The sequence below is a fragment of the Musca domestica genome, unplaced genomic scaffold (genome assembly GCF_030504385.1).
Source record: "Musca domestica strain aabys unplaced genomic scaffold, Musca_domestica.polishedcontigs.V.1.1 48, whole genome shotgun sequence".
NCBI classification, from domain to species: domain Eukaryota; kingdom Metazoa; phylum Arthropoda; class Insecta; order Diptera; family Muscidae; genus Musca; species Musca domestica.
The window spans coordinates 4,085,736-4,088,489 of NW_026712340.1; the positions used below are offsets into that span (position 1 = coordinate 4,085,736).

The 2,754-nt window shown below is 35.0% G+C and overlaps 1 protein-coding gene across 1 annotated transcript; it reads left to right on the forward strand.

Moving 5' to 3' along the window:
- Positions 1-1,078, forward strand: LOC101894906 (dynein axonemal light chain 1). Its single transcript, XM_005179243.3, has 3 exons — positions 1-257; positions 466-577; positions 634-1,078. Exons 1-3 carry the CDS (start codon positions 106-108, stop codon positions 934-936), a joined length of 567 nt encoding a protein of 188 aa, XP_005179300.1. The 5' UTR covers positions 1-105; the 3' UTR covers positions 937-1,078.
- The last annotated feature ends 1,676 nt before the right edge of the window (positions 1,079-2,754 follow it).

The following is a 2,754-nucleotide window of genomic DNA, read 5'->3' on the forward strand; positions in this document are numbered from 1 at the left end:
TCCATAACATATCTAGGCAACCAAATGATAAACATTGCTTATTTATTACCGTCAAAAGAAACGAACTCGTAACATAGTTCCAATTAGTCTTTCCAACCTGATAACATGTCCAAAGCAACGACAATAAAAGAGGCCCTCAAACGATGGGAAGAACGTGAGCAGCAAAACGCCACACAGGCCACGGCCATTGAGTTGCAATTTCAGTGGCCACCCATTGAGAAAATGGACAATACATTGGGAACACTGGTCAATTGTGAGTGAGTATCGAATTCTTTTTCCACCTCGCATTGTAAAGTTTTTTTTTCAACAAAGTGAAGTGTGTTTTTATGAGAAGGGCCGAAAAAAGTGAAATTTAACTCTTTCAACTCCCTTCTTTCCCATAAAATTCACGTTCCTTTCCGTAAACATTTCCTGATTACTGTCTTTTTAAAAAAAACCAATAAAATGTTTTTTCTCCCCTTCCAGACGTCTCAGCCTTTCGACCAATATGATTGAGAAAATTTTCGGCTTGAATGGCATGAAAAATCTTCGGGTCTTATCTTTATCTCGCAACTACATTAAACAGATATCGGGTTTGGTATGTTAAAATAATGAATATGTTTAATAATTGCTACTACAAAAATATTTTCCTAGGAAGCCGTTGCTGAAACCCTTGAAGAGCTATGGTTGAGTTACAATTTAATCGAAAAACTCAAAGGCCTATCCGCTCTCAAGAAATTGAAAGTTTTATACATAAGCAACAATCTCATTAAGGATTGGGCCGAATTTAATCGTCTACAAGAATTGGAAACTTTAGAGGACTTGGTTGTGGTTGGTAATCCCATATCTGAGGGTATGGATGAGGCCACCTGGCGGGCAGAGTGCATAAAACGTTTGCCAACAATCAAGAAATTAGATGGTGAACCGGTGGTAATGAATGAAGAGCCGACTTTATAAAAAATTATGTAGTTTATGAATAATGCGTTTTTTTGGTTGCGCTTTTGTCAATAAATTGTGTGTAATGGAATGTTAACAATTGCTTATGAATTATTAATAGTTATTTTGTTAGGTTAACAAATGAAATGTAAGTTTATGAATATTTTAATATGTAAATGCGTAGGTGTGATTATTTTTTTGTTTAGTGCAAAAAATATGTTAATATGTGAATTGTTATTAATTTTCACAAATACAAATAATTTACATTTTGCTTTAAAGTTTAAACTCTAGTGCTGAATATAATTACAGAATTTTATATTCTCAGAAGAAATTTGATTGAAAAGTTGAAAAAATGTCACATTTTGCTAACATCGGTTTGAAAATGCGGACAGCTGAATATCGGAAGGTACAGTTATATGGGAGCTATACCAAAACGGGGACCTTTATATCTCGTTTTCAAATCCTAGACACTATAAACGCTATTGAGTTAAAGCTATATTCAAATCTGAACCGATATCGAATAAATATGACAGAGGTTTTTCTGACCTATATCTGCTGTCTGATACCAAATAACATTGTTGTGAAGCGTATATTAAAATAGTGAGGGGCTTAAACACCATATCAGATGAAATATATATAGAGGAGCTATTGCTATACCAATTTTCCAGGCTGAATTCGGTCGTATTTGTCAAAATCCACTCCATTGGGCTGATATTAACCATTTTAAACGTGAAATTGTATAAATATGAATATGCGTGTTATATTCAAATCTGAACCGATCTCGATAAAATTTGGCAGATGCATTTTTGAGCTGTGTCTGATATCAGGTACCAAATATTATTGTTATGGAGTGCATATTACGAATATGAGGAAATTAAATCCTAAATTAGATAAAACATATATATGGGAGCTATAACTTTATCTGAACTGATTTTCAATAAATTTGACACACTCCTGCTCCTAGGCTGAATTTGGTCGGATGTGAATTCATTTGGACGAATATTATACATGTGGCGCATAATAAAATTTTAAATCGGTCAAAAATGTATATTGGAGCCAATATTGACCAAAATTATCGGCCATACTTCTGGACTGAACTTGGCCATGTGTGCTAAAATGCATTTGATTCAAACTGAACTTTTGAAGCCGGACGATACTTAATATGGGAGCTACATCCAAATCTGACCCGATTATCAGCAATTTCAATGGGACCAAACAAATTCCTCGAAATACTCATGTCAGACACAACAAAGTATATATATTATTGATCAGCGTAAAATTCTAAGTCGATTTAGCCATGTCTGTCTGTCCGTCTGTTGCAATCACGCTATCTTTCAAACGAATCAAGATAGAAGGCTAAAATATTGCCCGCGTGTTTATTTATCCAGTAGGCAGGTTAAGTTCGTAAATGGGCCATGTAGGTCCACGTTTTCATATAGCCCCCATATAACGGTACCTCCCGATATTCGGTATTTTGATGATTTTAGCGACATTATTCACCGGAATTGTTTCAACTTTGGTATTTGAAGTTCGAAATGGATATTACAGCCTATGACAGAAAATTATCTGGGCAGGTCCACGTCTTCGTATGGCCCCCATATAATGGTACCTCCCTATATTCGGTATTTTGATGATATTAGCGACATTATTCACCGGAATTGTTTCAAATTTGGTATTTAAGATTCTTAATGGATGCTTCAGCCTATGACAGAAAATTGTCTATGCAGGTTCACGTCTTCGTATAACCCCCATATAACGGTACCTCCCAAAATTCGGTATTTTGATGATTTTAGTGCCATTATTCCCCGGAATAGTTTCAAATTACGTATTTTGAGTTCG